This window comes from Periophthalmus magnuspinnatus, chromosome 15 (genome assembly GCF_009829125.3).
Source record: "Periophthalmus magnuspinnatus isolate fPerMag1 chromosome 15, fPerMag1.2.pri, whole genome shotgun sequence".
Lineage (NCBI taxonomy): Eukaryota > Metazoa > Chordata > Actinopteri > Gobiiformes > Gobiidae > Periophthalmus > Periophthalmus magnuspinnatus.
In genome coordinates, this window is record NC_047140.1 from 6,395,657 (window position 1) to 6,418,323 (window position 22,667).

Here is a 22,667-nt window from a genome sequence, read left to right on the forward strand (position 1 = left end):
AAAACAAAATAGAAATTGTTAAACTTAAGTCATAAAGAAACCCACTTCAGTATTTTTGCACAGACATTTTAGTGTTGAATGTGGACTTAAAATCCTTTATACCTGTGAGTACACCTCAAATATATTTTAGAAATGATTATGAAATTTCAATCAAACCATTCGCAGAAAGACAGCATTTGACTTGCTAACTCATCTGTAAGCATAAAAGGTGCAGACATGTTAACATATAAAGAACACCTCCATTTTGTGACGCTTCCAAAAAAAATCTACAACTATTCATAGTGATATGGAATGTAGTGCTTATTTGCTTCACTACTACTACTGTGTTCTGAAAGACTCAATTGTGTGTTTACAGAGAGCTGGCACAAAACAAGGCCGTAATATTAGTATGAGACGTACACAAAATCAATGAGAAATACTTGGGCTAGCGCAGCTTTGTTAGCTTATGGCGCTGCAGTGTACATTACAAGCTTGTAACAAAGTCTAATTTCGAAAAGAGACATAAATACTTTTTTTCTACCTTCTTCATGGACATGTTAACATTTATAAAGTAGCCATTATGAAATTTATCACTTACAAATACATAAAAAGTAAAGTCATACAAAAAAAATATTTTTTTGTCGATATTACTTTAAATTTCACCCTGTAATTTTTGGCTTATAACCAGTTTTGGTTGTGTGAGCCTATTTTCAAATTCAGTAATTTTATTTTAAAATTCTTCAAATTTGTCATAATTATAATTTGCATTTTTTTTTTATGCAATAATGTGTATATTGTGATCAGATTAATTTTAATACGCATCAGTTGCAGTTACATTCTTAAGATCGGAATGTATTTGCAAAAAAAACAAAAAAAACAAAAGAAAAACAAAACATTACCGCATAGCTCAGCAGGACAAACGCCTTGCAATGTCGCGATACAAATGCTAACATATACATACCATGAAAGAAAAAAAAAAATCTATTATTGTGTTTTTTCAGTCTGTGAGATGTCCGTTTGGTTCCTCTTACAGGTCGTCTGCGGTTGGAGCAAACAGAGCCTCCAGCCCAACTACCTCGCTCTGCAGCACTATATCCTTGTCCTCCTTTGGCTTTTTAAACAGAGTTGGGAGATTCCTAATGTGGACTTCCTTCCTGAATTGTTGGCATAGAGCTTTCTGTTGACAAAAAAGACAGAAAAAATGTTAAACTTGCATCCAAAAACTAGTCGCGACTCGACCACAACTAGACACCATTCTGAACCGTGGAAGGTGTATTAAAAGAAAAACACTGCCCTCTAGAGATTGGGTTCATTGATGACAAAGCGTTTGAACGTGAACACGGCAGGTTAAAATACACTGTTAAATGTAGTTAAATTAATTGTACAAGACTTTAACTAGTTTTTCTAGTTTGGGAATTTTCATGTGTTGTATACAAATTTATTCTTTTACTTGCTGGTTGGACATGGGCTGTTTACCATACTGTCAACAAGGCCCAAAACAAATCAACTTTACACAATAGTTCATATTTGATGATTAAATTAATTACCTGACAACACCATATTTTGTAAAATAAGTGTAAAATAAATGTAATCCTTGTGTGTTAACTGTCCATGTATTTTGTATGGAAATTGTGTGTGGAGAAATGTCGAAAACAAAAAGTTGGAGTCGTATAGAGTCCCTTCAATACAAACTGCCACTTGACTTAATAATGATAAATATTTACTATTCCACCAAACCAAGCAATAATTTGAAAAACATGAAAACCTGTCAGGAAACTCGAGCTAGAGAGCAGCTGAGAGTTCTGTGGTAGAATTTACGTTTTAACTTTTTGCAGATGTTTTGACCTGGTTTATTCTCAATGTTTCTAAATGCTGGACCCAGGTACACAAATTAACTACAGTGAAGTATTTGTTGCACTGTTCATTCATTATTCATTTTTCAAACATGGTGGGTTAAGTGGCTTGCCCAAGGACACAACAACAGCATTCATCTGTAGGAAATGGAATCATACTGCCAGATTGTGGATCCGATGATGTTTATGTCGAGAGTGGGATTCGAACTGCCAACCTTAGGATCAGCGGACAAAAACTACCAACTGAGCTACTGTACTGTAATATGAGAAATATGTGGACCCAGTTCCAAAAAAGGTTCAACACATGTGGATTTTCTGTGTATGTATCATTTCTTTAAAAAACTGGCCCACAAACTTAGATAGGCCCCTGCCCTCAGTTTGAAATTATGATCTCAATTCTTACCCCAATGGTTCCAGCTATGAGCTTCTTGAACTGGTCTTTCCTTTTCTTCTCACCGGGCTTTTGGGCTTTGGGGTCCAGCAGTTTTTGGTCGTACTGATCCAGAGCCTCCATGTTGATGTTGGGCACCTGCGTCATCACGGCTCTCAGCTCAGTGTAGCGAGGGCGCTGCAATTCAACACATACACAATTACTACCAGCTAAGAGTGTGCAGTGCTTAATACATCTATCCATTATGCATAAATATTTAAGGTCTGGTCACTGCACCAAAGCAAAATATATCATTAATTACAAGTACATTTTTTTTTTTTTTTTTTTAATAAACAACAAAAAAACAAGACAAAACATGGAGTGGGAGGACTTCAGACAGTTTTAAATATGACACCTTTATTTGTCTCACTATGTGAGACAGATATCCATCTAGTCCACAAGCCCTCCGTCGTGCCTTGAGTCAGAACATGTTCGGATTTTATTTATTTATTTATTTTATTCAGTGATTCATGTGAAATAAAGGAGCTCATTGGTCGTCTATCATTTACAACCAAAATCAAATTTCTCTCACCTCATTAACATAGTTTACTAGTTCCCTCATTGTTTCTGTAGAAATCAGATTTTAGTCTTTAACACAGTTTATGACTGGACTGAAAACCCACCTCTTCTCCCTGGCATTTAATACCAGCTAGACAGGATATCTTAATATGTTTTAATCTTTCCCTATGTATCGTATTATATATATATATATATATATATATATATATATATATATATATATATATATATATATATATATATATATATATATATATATATATATATATATATATATATATATATATATATATATATATACACATATGAAGTAACAGCTGAAGTTGTTTTTTTTTTTTACTATATAAATAACATTCAGTCCTTTCCTTTTTCCTCATAAGCAGCCATATTGGTTTTTTTTTTTTTTTACAGAATGACCATGTGTGTCCCTGATAGGTGTGCTTGACAGGCAGATTAGCCAATCTGAACTCCTGAAGCAGTGCCCAGACTCACATCTTTGCAAATTTACTTAGATTTGGTTGCCTGGGATCCAGAATACACACTTCTTCAATACTTTACAGATCTGTGTTGACCCAATTATGAATACCTAGCTGCAAGGGTGGCATTTGGGCATTTATGCTTGTCAGACCAAGCACACTTCTCCTCATACCTCCACACCCCCTCCCCGCCATCCATTGCTCCCCCTTCAGCCCTCCAGACCCTGCACTTCCTCCCTCTTTCACTCTACCCTTTAATACTCCTGGCACAGCCCAGTGTAACAGCTCTATTTGAAATGTGGCTGTGGTTGGAGTTTATGGGTTTAGTCCATAAACTGTATATAAAAATGGACACAGCTAACCTGCTAGCCACCATGTTCGAAATTGGAAGGGAGCATGGAGGCGCTTCCAGCTCCATCAACTCTGACTCCAATTCACTTTCTATTGAAAAATTATCACCCGCCCCTTTCCCTCTCTGTAACTGCTGCTGTCAGACTTGTCATTTTGGTGTTAAAATTATTACATTAACCCGCTTTACATGATTCTGCTATTTTTATTTAATTATTGTGTCCATAAATCAAGATATGAACATTAATAACAGACAAATCAGGCATTTCTTTCGATGCAGTTGCCCCCACTAGCGCTGGCCACAGGTTTGATTCACCACGTTACTAAGCACCTGCTCCATGCTAAACTAGCAGTGGGGGCAGGAAGGGGCATTACCTTCAACAGGCTTGCTCTGGATTAGCTTTTTGGTTGCTGTGAATCTTGCAGTCGGAATTCTACATATGGAACTAGGCTACAAATTGGCCCCTATAACTGCTCTAGCCTCGATGAGCTTCATTTGACCGGTGTCGAACACTATGGTGACGTCACATTCCCTTAGTCCACTTCTTTAAACAGTCTACACTTTAGTTTCACTTTGAAACATTTTAGAGATAACAAAAGACAATGACTTACCAGGCTCTCATAGATGAGCATGGCGAGCTGGTTCAGAGTATTATTGCAGACCTCATGCTGCCCGTGAACCTGCAGAGCTCTCAGTACACTGGTGAAGAACCATGTCACTGCATCAGGGAGGAGGTTACCCGCTGTGGCCTACAAGGACCCAAACCAAGGACAAAAACACCACTTTATAAAGAGGACATTTTGGGTTTTGTTTCTCACAGTGCAGTTCAACTGTATTACCGGTCGCAGCAATGTCCAGCAGACCAGAGAGGCCGTCCTGTTACAGATGGTGGTGTCTCTCCATGAGATAGCAGTGAATGCAAGAGTCAACATGCTCATGTATATGTTCTAGAAATAAAAAAATAAAAAAATTAATTGCTATTAAAAAAACTATTAAATACAATAATATGTGAAAGCCTGACCTCATGTTTGACTAAACACTTGCCCAGTTCAGTCAGCTCTGTGGAGTGAGCAGAGTTTACCGCCTGCGTCGTGTCTGTTATCATTTCATCCTCTGGGCACAAAAATACACAAACATTCACAGTTATACATTATAATCAACCAATATATTGTAAGGATCTTAAATAAAGCCAATATTGTGATGTATGATGTGCAATCTCAAAAGTACATATTGGCTTTTTTTTTTTGTATATTTTTTTTCTCCAGATCGGTTAAAGAGGCACTATGTAACTTTTCTGATAGAGGATCACCACCTGCTTTTCTCCACAGAGATGTTATGTTCCAAACAATGGCACTGCACTTCATCCATCTCCATGGTGTAATTAAGGTGAGAATGATGCTCGAAATGTGCTAAAAGATGTCTTTAAATGTTTTTGTTGAGGTTTCAGTATCAGAAAAATGTGAAATAGCACAGAATAGAAACCACAAAAGTGCATATGTATATATTATATATTTTTTCTCCCTGTTTACTGTTAATCAGCTTTTTTGGCATTTTTATTCATAAGGATATACAAGATATTACAATTTTCCTTATCTTCCAATATCAGGAATGTTGTATTCACAACATTATCTAAATTTCGATAACCTTTCAACTTTGTGAGTAGTTTCCTACCATGAGTCTCCCCCTCAATATCTGTATTATTCTACTAGGTAATGCCATCATAATCAGAGAGATATATACATAAAAACTATATTGTTCCCTCTTGTACATGCTGATATGCAGAGCTGTATTTCACTTACCATCAGCCTCTTCCTTATGTGATTCAGTTTTGCTTTCAGGTACTTTTCTTGTAACACAAGACATGGCTGCAAGAAGAAGCAGAGATCAATGGTAAAGAGTGGATCAGGTTTCAGAGGAGGTGTATATATAACAGTATATTTAGCACTAGCTTCAACACATTGCACTACCAAAAGTGAATTATAAATATCAAGAACATTTTTTTAAATAAATTACATAGAAACTCCATGAGCTCCCTGGTGATGAGAATGACCAGATGTTCCTCCAGCATCTCCTGTGTGACCTGGCTCTCATGAGAAAGCACCTCCTCTTCATCCTCTCCTCTAAAGCAAGAAGACAAATATGGCATAATGTTGGCTGCTCCTCAAAAAAATCTCATGCATTTTCAAGTAATATCTTTTGAAAAAGTTATTGAAAAATGAGTTTTAAATCTCTCTAAACCTTCAAACCTAGAGCTGTGCTCCTTAAGTCAATTAGTTGATTGACCAAATTTAGATTTAGTCGACAGTTTATGTAGATTTTATATGGGACAATAACAGAAAGGAGAAGTTAATGAGTGAGTTAGCTGAAGATTTAGCATGTTGTGGTATTTGTATGTAAAAATATGATTCACAGATTTCATCTGTCTTTATATAAATCCACAGTATTTTTTCTGTATAAATAATTGTTTTTGCACAAACTCCCGTGCAGGTGTAGATTTTTGGGTTTTCCCACGCCTCCTTTTTACTGGACCAAATCGATCAGCAGGATATATCTAGCAGACTACAAAACTATTTAAATCTCTAGTTCTCATTCTGATAATTGTGCTGCATTAATTGTCGACTTGTACTTGAAGTACATGAAGTTTCATGTTGATGCTTTCATGCTTAATGTTTCCAGCAGAGGGCGTTCAATCTAAGCTTTCTCAGTAATGATGAAACTCATGTGCTGACACACTTTTTGCAACCATAAATATTTTTCATACAACATAACCTAAAAACACAAAGCTGTACAAATACATGCAAAAAACATAATAAGATTTTTATTATTATCATGGCAAGAATCAAAACAAATACTTACTCATTTAAAGTTTTCTGGTTAATGAACTGCCACTTTAAGCTCAGTCTCTGCAGAAGAAAACAAAAAAAAAACAAAACAGTATTCACACACGGATGTTGGGTTTTCCTGCTTTTTGGGGAGATTACATTGACTCACATTCATTTTCTGGAGACTGTCTTAACCCTTATAATAGTTACTTATCCTAGTTTATCCCATATCTGAACTTTTCATCATGTTGTTGTCCCCATAAAGCCATCAGGTCCCCATGAAGTGAGTCTGTACAGATTTGAGTTCCCACAACTTGATAAAAACCCACACATACACGCAACTTGGGTTTCCATGCTTTTTGGGGACATTACATTGACTTATATTCATTTCCGGGACACTGATCCTAACCTTTATCATAGTTACCATTGTTCTGACCTTAACCTAAACCCTAACCTAAATTTACCTAAATTTACCCAAATCTGAACTTTGGGTAAATTTAAATAACAACATGATTTAAGTAATTTACAAAACATATATACCTGTTTTTGGTGAGATTTTTATCCCCATAATGTGTCAAATATTCACCCATCTAGTTTAAACATTTAACAGTACCGGTACTTTCTTAGATAATAATTCTCACCCGCAGCATGTAGGAAAACAGAGGGCCCAACAGGGGGCACAAGAGGCTCTCATAATACTCTGGAGGACATGGCTGCACCAGCTTAGCCATAAAAACACGTGAGGAAGTTAAAGACAAACAGAACAGGAAGACCCAAATGTAACCATGGTTTAGAAGTTTGTAACATAAACGTGTAGGTTAAGGATATGGATGATGGGGCGGAGCCTGTGGTCAGGCACATGGTCCAAGGTGCCAAAAACAGAGGTGCTGATCTCCTGGGACAGTCCCTCAATGGAGTAGAAGTCCTGCATCAGAGACTGGCCTGCATTACCCAGGGCATGGAAGCTAAAGGAGAAGGCAAGATGAGGGAAAGAGTTATAAAATGGAGTAGAAGTAGAACAATTGCTGATATGAAATGCCTGTCTGTCCTGGTTTCAGCCCAGTTTAGTTGTGGCACAGATTTGGTTTGCTCCTGTTCTAGTCCTGGTGTAATCCTAGTTTATCTCGGGGTTTGGTCCCAAGATGCACATAGGCTTGTCGCGATAACAAATTGTAAAATATTGAGATAATATTGAAAAAAACTTTACGCCACTGACAGAAAGCAGGATAACCCTAGTGAATCTATTTTTAAATATACTTAATCATTAAAAGGCTTGAGCTGCAACTAATAAATGTCAGAATGAACCAATTATTAGCCATTGAAGTGATTTTTTTCATCCTTCTACACACTCAAATCTTACCGTATTACATAAAATTTGACTAAAATTTCCCCCTATTGCAAAGAAAATGTACACAATATTGTTCAGTATATGAAAGCTGGAAGAATAAGTCAATATTGTAAATATCATGACAGGCCTAGGTGTACAATGTAACATTTCTGGTAGGTCCAGCAACCTGCTCATCCCCGTGGAGATGCTATTGCTTTGCCTGGATAGCATTAAACTTTTATATCACAGAGACAAGCAAGTAACTTCATGTTTTCTGTATAAATCCAAGATAGATACATTAACTGCCATACTGTGGAACATTCCAGGCAATTGATGCTTTGGATAAAATGTCCCACGTAGTAGCATACAACATATCTATATAGAGAATGTTCTCAATTGTGGTTTGAACCATTTTCATGGAATTGTGCAAGTGAAGTGTCTACCACAAACAGTTATGCCTTATTAAAACTCTTAATGAGCCGTATTACAATTTCAAATAGCATTGCACTTCTTACCAGTTGTCGTACACAGTTGAGAAGAAGCCCTGCATACGCTCCAGGTTACTTTTACAAACAGGAGAGTCATAAATGTCAAGGAGAGGCTGTGTAATACCTAAGGGGAGGAAGACATTAACAACCCTAAAAATAAAATCAGAGTCATTGTGAAGTGACAGACATGTTACATACCAAGTAAAGCCTTCTTGTCCCCATCCATTATCTCATGAGCGTGGGCGAAAGTCTCACTCAAACAAGCCAAGTTATCAGGTAGGAACAGGGTATTTTGTGTGCTAAAATTACAAAAAAGTGAGCTATTTATTCAACTATCCACAGCTCAAATCTTATTGTAGTACAGAAAAATATCAATAAAATTGCCACTAGTACAAAGAAAATTTTTATTGAATGTCAAAAATATTGCCATTGATCATTTGTTGAGAGATAAGTTGGTTTAGTAATTGGTGTGACAGGACTAGAAAAAAATCTGTTAAAGTAGGTATACCGTATCAGTGCAAACAGGTTGGGCAGCAGGGATAAAAATATGGCGGAGCAGGGGTTTCTGTAGATGGGGTCTCCGCTGGGGGTGTAGCCCACGACGAATCCTCCAGCTTTGGCCTCTTCCAGGTCAGTGGGCCAGCGAGTGCGTTTGAACACACCGGACAGCACGTACAGGCAGAAACTCAGCTGGGACAAGGGAAGGGAGCAGGGGTCAGTCAAGAGAAAACAAGCACTAGATACTATGATAAAAAAACAGATACTCATTCAAACAGGTATTAATACTAACTATCATGACATGTATATTTATTTATAATTTTATTTATTTGTACATTTAAAAAAAAAAATCAAGACATTTCAGTTGGTGGCAATTTACACATACACAAATGTTACTAATTATTTACTCATTTTTGGACATGAAAATTAGGTGAAGTTAAATGTTCACTATTGTGACAACACTACTCAGCAAAACAATAAACTCACAGCTAAACCATGCTGGAAAAATCCATAAAAAATTAAAAATTAAAAAATTAAAAATGAACAAAACATTTTAATTAAAATAAAAACAACAACATAAAAAGGCTGGTCTGGCCTAAAAAACAAAAAGTGGGCCTTATAGGTGTTCTAAGGTCACTCTAGCAAAAAACAACTTGAACGGTTTTGCTGGTAAAAACAAAAATACAACCAACCTTTTCCCCAATTCCAATCACTTACCCGTGCTCTATTGCAGCTAATAGCCTCTGCCTCTTTGTTCTGCTCTGTGATGACCTGGTCTGCTCCCACAAAGGACAGGAACATCGCAGGGTTTGACAAAACGCTGAAACAAAACAGAACACAAATTTAGTCGACTGCAAGAATCTCTATAATTTAAAATTTAACAAGAGGGCACACCAGTTTTCTATGATAAAATTTACCCTTTAACTGTCAGACTGCACATTTGTTGACCTGGTTTATGGTTAATATCTCTTACTGTGCCTAACAGCCTCAGAAAGTGGTGCAGATATTCCACCTCAAAGACGTGACTGGTGACAGTTCATAGGATTAATATGTCAAATTTGTGGATCCAATCTCCCACAAATGTTGAACTTATTTGTCAATCATAAGTTTGGATATTTTATAAAAAAAAATGGAATCCAGCCCACATCCATCTAAAATTATGACCCAAACATGAACGACACTTAACCATGGGCTGCAGAGAGATGAATGTCTAGCTCCATTGCCATAGCGATTAACAATTCAAAACAAAGTATTGCACAAAACTCCTCAAGATTTCACCCATAAACAGGAAGCTGTAATCCATGGACACAACATTAAAAATGCCTCATAAACTCTGGTCTGGTAACTTACAGGCCCAACTCTTCTGATGTCCAGTCTGAGACCACTGGAGCTAGCAGTTGCTCCAAGAAGGCTTTCTGCTTGTTGAAGTCTTTGAACTGGTTACTGATGAGCACCACGGCCTCCATCAGGGCACACTTCTCCAGATATGTGATGGTGGGGTCTGTGTCAAACAGGGTCTTCATGTGGTCGTAGAACATGTCGAAACACGGCTGCAAGAAATAGGAACACAACAAAAAGGTTAAAAGGTCACAGTGTGACCACAATAACTCAAAAGTATCGATATTGCATGATTGGCTGATGTAATAACTGATGTTGCAGCAAACTCAGTAAAACATTAATACCAAGGTTTTCCAGCTGAAGAAATATACTCATTAATTTATGTTTAGTAGTTGTTTGTTTTGTTTTTTGACAGTCTGACAAGTACATTTAGGTATGCACATTTTAGTTTCAATATATGTGAAGTTATTGTATTGAAAAGTATTTTAAAATATTGCAATAATATATAAATATATATATATATATATATATATATATATATATATATATATATATATATATATATATATATATATAAATAAATATAATAGTCACAGTACTGGGGGACAAGGAACAACTGGACTGGTGACATATGCCTGGCTAATAGGCTCTAGTGCACAACAGCATGCTAGCTAGCTCACTGTGTCTCAAAACTACTGCTAACTCTTATAATAGGTTAATAGGTTGTTTATTTTATATTTTATGCTTTTAATAAAATATAAAATAAACAACCTATTAACAGTAAAACTGATTAATGTAAAGGTTACCTGATTTTTATATATAAATTATTTCAGTTTGTGATGTTATTTTAATATTTGTCATGCCTCAAAATTAGCATTAGTGTTAGCATTGAGACACAAACACCTTGCATCCTCTGCTGAAGATTTGATCTCAATTATTTAGTCTTTAACATGTTGTCAGAGACACCCTCAAGTCACCGTCCACTGTCTTATCTTAAATATTTATTAGTCTTAACTCTGCAAAAACCTCAGAGATATGATTGGACCGGAAGTAGTTATGCTAACACAGAGGCTGCCAGGCGCTGTTCTTTCACATTTTTAGAATTGGCTCTGTGCAGGGGCCCAGTGCTACAAAATGTGTAGGATGTTGGACAGTGCTGTGTGTGAGAATATGCTGTGGGGAGATTAAATGGGAAAGAGGAGGCAGTGACTAAGCAGTGAGACAGATTTTGTTGGTACATGTCTGCAACTGTCTAAATGTCTCCATGTCTCAATGTTTAAAGTGGTTTCTGTTCATTCTTTATTATTACCCCTCACTGGCTGCTGTTACATGCAAACCCTAAATCAGATTATTATCAGATGTTGTGAGTTATAAAACTATTATTACAATGAAATGTTTCAGCTTTGTTTCTGATCATGGTCCCTCTGATCTCTCAAATCAGAATGTGAAATTTGCATGTCAATTATGTAATGTCCAAAAATCCTATAATAAACTTTTGGGTTTGGTCTGGTTTTGGTGTGCATGTGAACACAGTCAGTGTTTTTCTTTTGTTCCATCTTTATTTAATATGTAAACATACGTAATAAATATGGGTAGGTTAAATTTACCACAAGGAATTCTGGGTAGTCTCTGCATATTTTGATGATGGAGGAGCAAGCGTGCCTCCGAACATTCTTTACAGCTCGTGTCCGGGGCACCTGTGGAGATTCATAAAGGTATTACTTTAATTATGATCAAAGTGATCATGTAGAATGACAGAAGTGGATGGCACTTACATTTTTGCCTTGGGTTGTCTCAAAGGTGACGGATTTGAATAGCTGTAAGGAAAAGAGGTTATGTATTTACTTAAATACAGACACTTAGGTCTATAGTACTGAAGCCAATAGTTTAAATTAGAGTATGACAGGGTGTTACGATCCTCACAAACATATAGAAACAGCATGGTTTCATGGAGCGCAACAGTGTCAATTCAAGTTTATTTATATAGCACATTTAAAGTAACTTCAGCTGACTAAAGAGCGTCACATAAAAAACTCAACAAAAACAAATACACACACAAGTATACCGACAGTGTGGACTAGACTAAAATAAGCAAGAGAATTGCAGTGTTTATTTTTTCTTTTTGTATACACTAAAGGGGCTGTACCAGATTTTTTCTTGTAATAAAACAAAAATGGAAAAAATATTTTCCAATGGTGTATTCTTTTTTTTTTAAACTTGCACCACTGGAGATTTTTTTGTTGTTATTTGAAGCTAAATCTTGTAACCAATCAGAAATGTCTTTAAACCAGTGATATATGAAAAGTGGTAACTACTAACTAAAGAAAAAAAATGCTAAATGCTGTTCTTACCTTATATAGAACTGGAGGCAGCAGTTGTGGTCTGTGTGTAATAAAAGGGAAGAGTGCTGAGATGTTGGTGAGGACACAGGACAGGATGAGAGGGTCTTTGGTCTCATAGTTGAGCAGAGCCTGAAGAAGCTCCACGCTCTGGTCGATGGGCAACTTCTACAACACATAAAGTCCACATTAACATTCTAATAATAATAATAATGCATAACACTTGTATAGCACATTTCATGACAGTCAAAGATGCTTCACACAGACACAGACAGACAAGACACAAATAAAATAAACAGACACAAAAAGGCGCAGTTTTGAACAAGTGAGTTTTCAGGGCTTTTTTGAAGATGGTGAGTGTGGATGAGTCTCTGATGTGTTTGGGCAGGGAGTTCCAGAGGGTGGGGGCAGCAGCGGAGAAAGGCCCTTTCATCCCAGGTCTTACGTTTGTTTAGTCCTGATCGGGGGAGGTTTGCATCAGCTGATCGGAGAGCACGGGTGGACGTGTGGAGAAGTTCAGACAGGCAGGTGGGGAGAGGTTATGGATGGACTAACATACATGTTTCAATAGCACAAGTTATAGTACTACATGTAATACAAACTGTACGACTAGTAGATTTTTTCTTCCTGCTACTTCCTGCTTGTAATGCATACTCTGTTAATGGATGTGATGATGGGGACTGATTGATACTAGTGCAATAGTTCAGCCAACTAATTTGAACTTTTTGAGTGATGTAATGCGCAATATGTTTTTCCCCAGATATATGCTGTCAAGTATATTTTAGCATCAGCACTTTATACTTAGACAAGGAACTATTGATGAATTTATATAGGAACATTGTACTGGATGGGATTTTGTTTGCATAACTGCCACCACTGGGTTGGTGTTGCAAGTTTTTAGTCATGAATGAAGTGAGTGGACAGTGTATTGTCTAGTTTGGTCTGTCTTCATGACCATTGCTTGTCCAACATATATTTCTCCATTTAACAGACAATAAAGGGTAATCTAAATCTAGAGAGTACACTCAAAACAAATTGATCTACTCCAGGAAAAAAAAAAGTTTGTAATAGGTTCTGTGCACAGAAGCATGCTAGCTAGCTCACTGTGTCTCAAAGCTAACAGTCACTTTTATTAAAATCAGAAAACATAAAATAAACAACCTATTAAAATTTACATAAAATAAAATAAAGACTACCCAATTAATTATTTTGAAATGCTTCACTTTACTGCTTTAATGCTTCACTGTTTCAATATTTATAATGCCTCAAAATTAGCATTAGCGTTAGCACTGGGACACATCCCTCTTTCTAAAAACAGAAAAGTATTAATTTTATTTGTGTAGTGTTTAACATGTGGTCAGTGACATCCACCCGCAGCTCCCTGTCCATTATTTATTCATTTTAGCGTGACTCTGAGGTACAATTTGACAGGAAGTAGTGACGCTACCAGTGAGTTTGCCGGGCACTGTTGTGCATAGAGCCTATTTGACAATGTAACAAGTGTTCAAACTTAAAGTGAATAAATACTCTTTTGATCAGTGTTACCTCAGCCTCCACATATTTGAAGATTTGTCCGACCAAACACTCCATAAATATGGTCTCTGCGTCCCAGTGAATCACTGATGGGGACAGGATGGAGCACAGACCTTCCGAAGACGTTGCTAATGACAACAGAACAAAGTAAGAATATGTTTATGCTAGTTTATTTATCCACAATATAAAGTAAACAAAGTAAACTTACTGCTAGCATCCCCAATATCAACAGGACTAGCGATCTGGAACTGCAACCACTCGGCTACGATCTGGAAAGCTTCTAGAGGAGCGATTCGACATGCTAGCCTCAACATGTCGCTCTGCTGAGCTCGGAACACTGAAACACAAAAGCATGTCAGATTAAAATAATGTTGTGGAAAAAGTGCCTGCGCAAATAAAATGAATAAATCACCAATAGAAAATGAGTGAAAATCTTCATCGTTGTCAAAGTCCACTCTGGAGTACATACAACTAGGGTGATCATTTCTGGATGGATACCCTGTCTGAAAAAAGTAAACATTTTAAAAGATAAACACTGGATGGAATTGGAAGAGGTTTTAAGAAATAGATGTTGAAAATGAGCAGTCTTACCTTGACTAAGTTGGTCATGCACGTCTTCATGTATTTTTTGGCCATCTCCACAATCACTGGATCTTTGGACAGGATCTCATGTCTGAACAGAGCTCCCCAAGTCGGTAGAGTGGACATTTTCAATAACTGTTCAGAGACATTAGGGTTGGCAAGAATAAAATCAGATACTAATAGATATTAAAACTAGAATCAAAATGAGATACTCATTTGAGCAGGTATCAATACTGAAAAAGTCACATTTATAGGACCGAAGTGAATGATCTTGAGCTGCATCATAACAAGTACAGGGTCGACTAGTATACACCCATGGACCACAGTGGAACCTACTTGACCGACTGAGGGATTACACAGAAATAAAGCCACATAGGAATATAAAATAAAGTGCTATTATTTAATGTTGAAAATAGCATTCTATTGTCTAAAGGAAGTTTTTCTTTATTATCATTGTGGTAAAGGAATTCCTTAGTTCCTTAGTATCAAAATCGACTTAGAACTTTTAGTATCATGACAACACTAAGATAATACATTTTAACAAAAATAATGGACAATTTTAAAGGAAGGAAACTCACATGGCTTGTATGTGTAGTGAAGGCCATAAGCGCTTCAGTGTACTTGCACAGATTTGCAGGAATTTCAATGCCCAATTCAGAACCCTGTAAAAAAAAACAATAAAAAAAAAAACAGTATTAACATTAGAGATGCACTGATCCAGCTTTTTTAGTTTCGATATCGATCTTGCTACTTTTACTTTAAGTGCCTGCTGATACCTGATATTGATCGATACCAATGTAGGGACAGAAAATGACACTTATTTCCTTAAAACACAGTTAACTTATTACACAAGAGATCCAATTGTGTTATGTAAAATATCATTTATTCTTCAAATCACTACTGAATCTCTTATAATATTTGGACTTTTATTAATATAGAGAAGTTCTAGGCCAAAATCAGTCTGTAAATAATCTTATTATATCCAATTAAAGATGCAACCAGGATATCGATTTAACCAATATCATGGACCCGATACAACACATTTTTCAGTATTGGTGCCAATACTTGATACCAATAAGTATTGATACCAATATCGGTGCATCCCTAATTAACATTTAAAGTAACACTATATCCACCAAGCATACCAGCTTATGTCATTTATGCAGACAAAAACGATGTGAATTGAGTAAACAGGACTAGATTACTGCAAGATTATTCACAATCTACCGGTAATCAAAATCGGAATCAGTTTAAATGGGACCCAATTAACAAATCGCAAAGACTGCAATTTTTGAAGTACCATAATTTCTTTCAACTGTCTTATTCATACATTAAAAATAACCTTGAACAAACATGTTCTGAAATGCGATTCTTGTATTAGTTGCAAAAATTTGAATATAAAACTTGAAAAATATCCTAATTATTATCACAAAATACTTGACTTACAGCTAAAAAGCACATCTGGCTTCCCATTGCACACAGCACTTGACACAGCCTCTTCAGGAAGACATAACGCCGCTCCACAACTTCAACAGAACTGTACAAAAAGATTTAAATATCTCAGTGATCTGTCAAAATTCTGCAGTATGTTATGATTAAAGAGCTCATATTAAGCCATTTTCTGATGTATGTTATAATGTTGTTTCCTGATCAAAAACATATCTGGAGTTTTTGTTTTATTTCATTCATACATTTAACAAACAAAACCTGCATATTTAAGCTGATTATTCTTCTCTCAAACAAAAACACTTTGTTCCACCATGTGATGTCATGTGGTAATACAGGAAGTGCTCCATTGTGTTTTTCTTACACTCTCAAACGCCATACACTCACTAGAATCATTTGGATAATTTAACCCTGGAACTGCCCATCTCTACTGAACTAAAAGCAAAAGTCACTTGACTTGAAAACTGCCACTAAATGACATCAAAAGGTGAAACAGAGCATTTTAAGTTTTTGGAAATATAGACGGACTAATAATAATGGGTTACTTAAACATGTGAATGAAACAAAACACAACTCCAGGTATGTTTTTGATGAGGTAACAGCATTCTAACATGGCTTAAAGCTCATAAGAGTCAATTTTGTATAATATAGGACCTTTAATCAACTTACTTTCCATCAGGCGATTTCTGAACAGCCAGTCCATCAGCTGACCTGTGAGACGCAGCAAAAGTTTCAGAATTCAGCAGAGAATGAACGACATAATTATAAACAGTTAAGAGTGGTACTGACTGAGCAGCAGAGAGGATCACATCAATGGCCACATCCCCAAAGAGAAGCATAAACGGTTTCCTCTCATCTGGCCTGCCCTGTAACACAACATAACAGTTATTATCACATCACAAAGACCTGAATTAGCATTCAAAGATTTAAATAGTCTTTGTAAGCATGTGTGTTGCCTTAAACTAAACTAAACTAAAATGAAGTTTGCATATTTATGCCACCCCCCCTTTTACAGCTAAAAGTCCAAGTAATTTCTTTTGTGGATTGATGAAGTTTGTCTGAATGAATGAGGTCCTCCACCAAAATGCCAAAACTCAAATTAGCAGTTACTGTTTTAGCCACAGCCAAGCCCTGAGTTTCAAAGCTCAGAAAATCAGGGATGAATTACATTTGTTTGTTTACCATATAATACATAATTTTGAAGGATATGCACTTAGACAAAAAACACATTACAAGTTTCCTACTCAGCTTGTGTTAAAAGCAGTGCAAAGAAATTAGTTTTTTAATTAATTAATTAGTTAATTTAAAGATTGGGCTGTTCTAATACACAGAGGAAGACTGTTCGAGAGTCTGTGACCAGTTACAGCAAAAGCTTGGTCCCCTCGAGTTTTTAGCCGGGGCCTTGTAACGTTCAAAATCATCTGATTTCAACTGATCTCCAAAACCATAGACTATCGTTGTTAAGGTATGTAAAAATTTTCTCCAAAAGCCTGATTTCTGCACAATATAGGGCCTTTTATGTTCCACATGTTTAGCGGCACACAGTAGACAGTAGCCTCACCTTGCGGCTGATGGCGATGAGCAGACTCTCTGCAGCCTCCAGCTGCAGCTCAGGTTCGCTCAGCAGCAGACACAGCATCTCCAGGAGCTGGCAGTTATTGTTGGTGATGTGTGCCAGGCTCACCCAGTCTATGTACCCTGCCAGAGTGTTCAGCGTCGCCACGGCAACCCGACAGTGAGCTCTGGCCTGAAAAGCAAAAGTAGTGCCAGGAGAGGGAAGGGTTAGGTTATTGTTGAAGAATTGAAAACCCAAATGTTGTGCAAGAGGGACAAGCTTCATCTAGAAAATGCATTTATGTTAGGGCTGAGATAATATCAGTTATTTAATTTATCTGATTTGACTTGAGTAAAATGCAAAACAATTAGGGAAGCAAAGAGCAAAATCTCACCTTAAGTTCCATTCCAGGTACAGATTTCTGAAACAAATAAAGAAATACATTTAAAACACGCACACATTTAGAAAACATTAAAAAGCCAATATATTAATACTAATATAATTTCAATAATGTTAAAACATAAGTAGCAGTCTTCTCATCTTTTTCCTTCCTAAATAAAGGCCATGTGAGGGGACAGGGGGAGAGGGGAACAGGTTTCATGTCTGCTGCCTACCGATGGAAAAAAACATCAAGCAAACTTACAAATTACTATTATAAGAAGCAACAATATCACATTTAAATGTTATGTATATTCCGAAAATTATATATTAATACTTCTTTATGTCACAAAGTAAAATTAACACAATGAATTGGATTTTTCAACATTGCGGTTAGAAGGGTGTATGAACCAGTGCGTACTTCCTTTTTATTCGCAAAAAATGTCAGCAGTCTCTAATCTCAAATTTGATTTTGGGATTATAAAAGATTTACATTATAAGTTATTCGGGCAGATGGATAATCAAGATTCAAAACAATCCGTAGAATTTCAAAAATATACATCCAAAGAGAGAAAAAACAAAATTGGACTGGAATCTGACAGACTTGGGAGAAAAATGACAAAAAAATAACAAAATGTGCGCCCACCACTCTGCGATAGTCCTCTACATTCATGTGCAGAATGGCCATCATGAAGCTGAAGATACTGTCCATGTTCTGAGTGAGCGTCTGCTGGATGTCTCTGCGCCTCTGGGTGGGAAGGGTCTGGAAGGTGATCACGTCTTCGGCCAATCGTAACAAGATCAGCATGACCAGTTCTGTCTGAGCCTCCTGGAAATACAAACAGAACGAAATCTATCTTTAATCTGTTAAATAGACAGTTTTCCATATCTTCTATTGCCTTATTATAAAGTGAAGAATAATTTATCTGATATATGATTTGTTAAAGGGTAATGCAAAGTATTTGTGAAGCAACAATATTTTATTTAAATGTAATATATATCCCAATTAATATTTAATTAATATTCACATTAATTGGTGCCACGTTTGACAATGGTCTCCAGCCCGAAGGTTGGAAGATTGATTTCCGCTCAGACCAAGTTCTGTTGTTGTGTCGTTAAGCAAAACATTTCACCCACCATAGTAGTTTACAACCACAGAGAGTAATGTCATGGATGAATAATGCACTGTAAAGCACTTTGGGTGTGTTGGAAGGCTCTATATAAATCCAATGCATTATTAACTACACCTTAAACAGCCTTAATAGACATACTAAATAATAAATCAATAATTTATTACAAATGATTCGGGCTTAGTAATGACTAAATTAAGGGGTTAGGGTTAGGAGTTAGGGTAGTAGCTCTAAATCCCGAATCTTTCTTGATAAACTCTCAGTAAAACCTTTGTTCCAGCTATTAAAAATGCAGTTATAATAAAGTATAACCCATGAATTCAATTTTTATGTCACATAAAAAACATGGCACAAGTTTAAATAAAAGTTGGTTACAATATAAATAACCTGAAACAAATAATTTCCCCTTTTTATGGAGACTATAATTACCATGACACTAGCAATTGAATCTTTTAGCAGATCAAACTTGGAACTATAATATCCAACATAATTAAGTGTTATGTTATTCCCGGCAGCAGATGAGTCATAGGCAAAGAATTTCCTTCACAAATGCTTATATTTGCATGACAACTAAGACATCATTATATTTAAATAGAAATACAATGTTGTGCAGGGTAACAGTGTATTTCCTGGATTACATAATATCCACTGACCCCTTGGCTGGTCAGCGCCTCCATCTCTTTCAGCATGTCTGGCCAGTGCTGAGGCCATTCCCTCTTGATCATCTCCACGGTGATTCGGGAGAGGACATCTTTGATATGGCTCTCCTCCTCCAGCACTGAGCGGGTACCCTGCAGAAAGCAATGGAAAATAATAAGTGTTGTACTAATGTGTCCTAGAATTGTAAAGAGATGCAGGGGAATAGGGGCTGAATAGGGGCTAGGAGAACAGGGTTCCTCAAGATTCAATATTTGATACATGATTCATGGTACAACATCACAATATGGCTGTATTCATTTGTCAAACAACTACCTGTACAAAGGTAATATGAAATACACCCATTGTAATCATGAAAGCAGTGATTAAAATGTATTGTATAAACAAGTTTCCTTTCTCTGAACAACAAAACTGACTCCCCCGCAAAATAATGTATGTAATTAAATACACAAAAATACTCCATGGAGGGCCTGTCATGATAATTACTATATTGACTTACTATTAGAGTCTATTTTTAGTTTATTCTTAAGTCTATTTTTTAAATTATTTTAAGCTATTTATTTATTATCTTGTTTTATTGCATGTACCATTTTCCTTCTGTTCTTTAACTGTGCGGTGCAATTCTGGAATTTCCTAATAAAGGCATATCTTATCTTATTCAATATATGAAAGATGGAATAATATATTTTGGAACTCAATATTTATAGCAATATTTTTCTTAGCAAAAGTTTTGTTGTAACATGATAAGATTTAAGCTGTTGAGAGGTGAAATAGTTCCTTTTAGGCCAATTATTGGTTGATTCTGCTATTTATCTGTTGCAGCTCATGTCTTTTAATTGAAACTATCTACTTGGTTTACTGGGATTATCTTGCATTATTTAAATCTTAATTAATGGCATACAGTAGTTTCAATATTATCGATAATCGCAATATTAATTTGTAGCAATATATCGTGCTTCGAGAAGTTTCTTTACTACCACTATAAAACACATTGCGGTAGTAAATAGTAATGGTAAATGTTCATATATACTTACACTTGACAACAGTTGCATGGCACACTCCTTTAGTTGCACTTTCTCCTGTTGTGCCATGTTGTTCCATTTGTATCTGTAGAACAAAACAATACAATAAAATAGTCAATTAAAATGTCAATCATGATAAACTCTCTATGCCCTTAATTCTAACATGGACACATTTTTATATAGCGCTTTTCCACTTCAAGGCACTCAAAGCACTTTACAGCAAGGAACCACTCACCCAATCACACACACGCACCGGGGGACAGGTGGGTCAAGTGTCTTTGAACCACCAACCATCGGATCAGTGGACAAACACTCCCCCAGCTGCAACTGAGCTACTGCCTTACTTGACTTACTTGATAACATGTTCAAGAATTTGCAGTCCAAAATGTCTTATTACAGCTGAATGGGCTTTGTCAGCAAGTTTGAGACCACATGGGATGCAGAGGGTGCTTGACTCTTTAAATTCCTCACAGAACTGTAGAACAACAAAGAAAAATGATCGCGTTATAAAGCAGATCGTGAAGCCAAGAATGCTACATACAGGGATTTTAACAGTGATTGCTTTAAAATCTCGCTCATCTATGCGTTTAGTCTACCATAACAGTGAAGCAGATATTTCAATGAATGAATTACTGCTAAATACGCGAGCTAACAACATCTGGATTTGTTAAAAAATGGATCAAAGAGTGTGCCAAATTGTGTTTCGTGTTTTGATTGTATAGCGCTACGTATTTCTTCATTACGGGCTCATTACCCAAATACTATGCATTACTTTATGGGATTAAAATACATGCAAAAAAGGCTAACGGCTAACTAGCATCTACAGTGCAGCGGGTGTACCTTCAGGGCCTCCAGTCGGCAAATTTGGCTAGTTTGTGGGTCCATCATAAGGTTGACAGCTTTGACGAGCCGCTCGCACATGTCCGTCACCGGGTTAGCCATGACTCTGGTCCAGTCCGAACACCGGGAGCCGCGCGGAGGAGAGGCGAGGAGCAGACGTATGCAAAGCACCTGCACAACGGCGAGTCCGCTGTTGCTACACCAACGTGTGAGAGGGTGCTGACTGCGCGCGTGCGGGTTTGGGCTGCCCGCTTGCCGTAGAAAGAGCATTCTGGGAATTGTAGTTCGGGGGCTGTCATTTCAAAGATCGTCTATGCAGCAAGGAAGAGAGGTGTCATTCGTATAGAGTGTTTAGTTTACTTTCAGAAAAGCTCAAAATGTAGAATCATTTGAGGTGAAATAAAACATAAGCTAGCAGTAAGCAGTACCGTGTGAAAAAGCTTGAACCCCCCCCCCCCCCGAAAAAACCGCTTCAAATATATGGAGAGTGAGGCATCTTTATATTTTACAAAATGACAAAAATAAAGTAATTTATTATTAATGATGTTTAAAGCACATTTTATACAATTAAAAAGTTTATTTGAGGTTTTGTTGCTTTAGATTTTAGACTAGTTCATGTTCCTTATTTATCTTATTTATTAATTCTTTTGTTTTGTACTGAAAATACTCCAATGTTTAGACACTAGATGAAAAATCAGATTTTTTGCTTAAATACTATTTTTTTTTTAAGTTTTTTGTGAGGAGGAGTGTGTGCGTGGGCAGTGTGCGTGGGCAGTGCGTGGGGGCGTTGTGTGTGTCCGTTGTGTGTGTCCGTTGTGTGTGTCTCGTGAAGAGGCGGAGCCAGAATTCCAAAGTGTCCCGTAGCTCCTCCCTCTACGTCACTCTGGGATCGGCCGTGCACAGGCGAGCACCGCCGACAGCTACGCTCTTTTGGCAATAATCTGCTCGTCCCAGGCAAGTAATCTGTTAGTAAAACGATCATACGCGTACAGTTTCATGTATGCCGATCATTTTCGTTGGATAATCGCCTCTTAATCGCGTCTGACGTGTTCCGCGGTGCCTTCATAAAGTTACTAGCGATGCTCTCTGAACTACGGCGGAAACTT

At 36.8% G+C, this 22,667-nt stretch overlaps 2 protein-coding genes across 3 annotated transcripts in view; one reads left to right on the forward strand and one right to left on the reverse strand.

Moving 5' to 3' along the window:
* Positions 1–80: 80 nt before the first annotated feature.
* On the reverse strand, positions 81–21,771 carry LOC117382590 (exportin-5). Its single transcript, XM_033979803.2, has 33 exons — positions 21,562–21,771; positions 21,075–21,196; positions 20,734–20,806; positions 19,696–19,833; positions 18,559–18,741; positions 17,929–17,955; positions 17,541–17,726; positions 16,769–16,845; positions 16,649–16,690; positions 15,980–16,070; positions 15,112–15,195; positions 14,543–14,668; positions 14,364–14,454; positions 14,160–14,288; positions 13,964–14,079; positions 12,431–12,586; positions 11,855–11,896; positions 11,687–11,776; positions 10,092–10,291; positions 9,459–9,561; positions 8,752–8,933; positions 8,442–8,542; positions 8,271–8,367; positions 7,257–7,393; positions 7,070–7,167; positions 6,463–6,509; positions 5,620–5,726; positions 5,406–5,471; positions 4,628–4,719; positions 4,446–4,553; positions 4,218–4,355; positions 2,236–2,400; positions 81–1,156 (listed from the first exon to the last, which is right to left on the reverse strand). The coding sequence occupies exons 1-33, from the start codon at positions 21,661–21,663 to the stop codon at positions 1,007–1,009; spliced, it is 3,666 nt and encodes a 1,221-aa protein (XP_033835694.1). The 5' UTR covers positions 21,664–21,771; the 3' UTR covers positions 81–1,006.
* Positions 21,772–22,438: 667 nt separating this feature from the next.
* Positions 22,439–22,667, forward strand: part of LOC117382355 (apoptosis-stimulating of p53 protein 2-like) — a 40,072-nt gene continuing 39,843 nt past the window's right edge. For both annotated transcript variants that reach the window (XM_033979520.2, XM_033979521.2), the window contains exon 1: positions 22,439–22,515. The gene's annotated coding sequence lies outside the window, so the exon portion shown is untranslated. The remainder of the gene's footprint in view (positions 22,516–22,667) is intronic.

Bases quoted from the DNA above. Each gene is read 5' to 3' on its own strand.
- LOC117382590 (XM_033979803.2), bottom strand. From the start codon at position 21,663: ATGGCTAACCCGGTGACGGACATGTGCGAGCGGCTCGTCAAAGCTGTC. The intron at 12,587-13,963 runs GTAACACTGATC...TATGTGTTGTAG, and splicing joins TCAAATATGTGGAGGCTGAG to AAGTTGCCCATCGACCAGAG. The intron at 5,727-6,462 runs GTAAGTATTTGT...TTCTTGCTTTAG, and splicing joins AACCAGAAAACTTTAAATGA to AGGAGAGGATGAAGAGGAGG.